This window comes from Limulus polyphemus, unplaced genomic scaffold (assembly GCF_000517525.1).
Source record: "Limulus polyphemus unplaced genomic scaffold, Limulus_polyphemus-2.1.2 Scaffold3866, whole genome shotgun sequence".
Taxonomy (NCBI): Eukaryota; Metazoa; Arthropoda; class Merostomata; order Xiphosura; family Limulidae; genus Limulus; species Limulus polyphemus.
Genome location: NW_013669476.1, coordinates 80,315 through 81,942, shown reverse-complemented (window position 1 = coordinate 81,942; position 1,628 = coordinate 80,315). Strand labels below are relative to the sequence as shown.

General features: G+C 34.1%; 1 protein-coding gene across 1 annotated transcript in view; it reads right to left on the bottom strand.

Moving 5' to 3' along the window:
- The window catches only part of LOC106470184 (nesprin-2-like), a 102,314-nt gene that overhangs the window by 21,010 nt on the left and 79,676 nt on the right, over positions 1-1,628 (bottom strand). Inside the window, exon 34 of the mRNA XM_013930718.1 lies at positions 518-674. Coding sequence (XP_013786172.1) covers positions 518-674 — 157 coding nt within the window. The remainder of the gene's footprint in view (positions 1-517; positions 675-1,628) is intronic.

The window sequence follows — 1,628 nt, the reverse complement described above, 5'->3', positions numbered from 1 at the left end:
CTCTGACTGATTCATGTTAACATAAACTTTGTAAAAATGTTTTCCCTACACTATCAACAGTAATCTAACTAACATGTTTATTGGTATCCACTCTGACTGATTCATGTTAACATAAACTTTGTAAAAATGTTTTCCCTACACTATCAACAGTAACCTAACTAACATGTTTATGTGTTTATTGGTATCAACTCTGACTGATTCATGTTAATATAAACTTCGTAAAAATGTTTCCCTACACTATCAACAGTAACCTAACTAACATGTTTATGTGTTAATTGGTATCAACTCTGACTGATTCATGTTAACATAAACTTTGTAAAAATGTTTTCCCTACACTATCAACAGTAACCTAACTAACATGTTTATGTGTTAATTGGTATCAACTCTGACTGATTCATGTTAACATAAACTTTGTAAAAATGTTTTTCCTACACTATCAACAGTAACCTAACTAACATGTGCTCGTACATCTGTTTACATTCCCTCACTACCAATATGTATATAATTTGTGGTCTACCTCATATTGTTTTGTTTCCTCTTGAATAACAGGTACATTGTACAATGAAGCATCAGATTTCGGATAACGGGCTGACCTTTCGCTACTCAACATCCATGTTTCCAAATCACTAAAATCATTCAAAAACTTCTCCCACAAACTCCACGTTTCTTGGATGCTAATAAATTACACAAATATAAACACAAGGTTATTTTGTTTTAGAAAGAGTCAATAACTTTTCCCATAACTTCCAGTTTCATTGATTTTAATGGTTATCTAATTCAAGTTAGGTTTCATACATATCTCTCTAAAGACAGTTATATCCCTGCATACAAAACTGAAAAATCTTTAACCACCAAAGATTCTTAAGTGAATTAAGGAAGCACTTACTGCATCACTAAAAGTAATGTAAGTAATGAAATCATTATCATTCTGAAAAATATTGTACATTTATACTGGACAATATGTTTTACTCATAAGTGTTCCACTAAATATGAATCCACAATCAAATTGAATGCAGTAGCAAAACACGAGGTTCTGTTGGTAGTTGGGTTGTACTGTGTAACAGAAGGTAGAAGATATAAAGTCTTACCTGGATGTTCTGTTGTTAGTCAGGTTGTACTGTGTAACAGAAGGTAGAAGATATAAAGTCTTACCTGGAGGTTCTGTTGGTAGTTCGATTGTACTGTGTAACAGAAGGTAGAAGATATAAAGTCTTACCTGGAGGTTCTGTTGGTAGTCAGGTTGTACTGTGTAACAGAAGGTAGAAGATATAAAGTCTTACCTGGATGTTTTGTTGTTAGTCAGGTTGTGCTGTGTAACAGTAGGTAGAAGATATAAAGTCTAACCTGGAGGTTCTGTTGGTAGTCAGGTTGTACTGTGTAACAGAAGGTAGAAGATATAAAGTCTTACCTGGATGTTTTGTTGGTAGTTGGGTTGTACTGTGTAACAGAAGGTAGAAGATATAAAGTCTTACCTGGAGTTTCTGTTGGTAGTTGGGTTGTACTGTGTAACAGAAGGTAGAAGATATAAAGTCTTACCTGGAGGTTCTGTTGGTAGTCAGGTTGTGCTGTGTAATAGAAGGTAGAAGATATAAAGTCTTACCTGGAGGTTCTGTTGGTAGTCAGGTTGT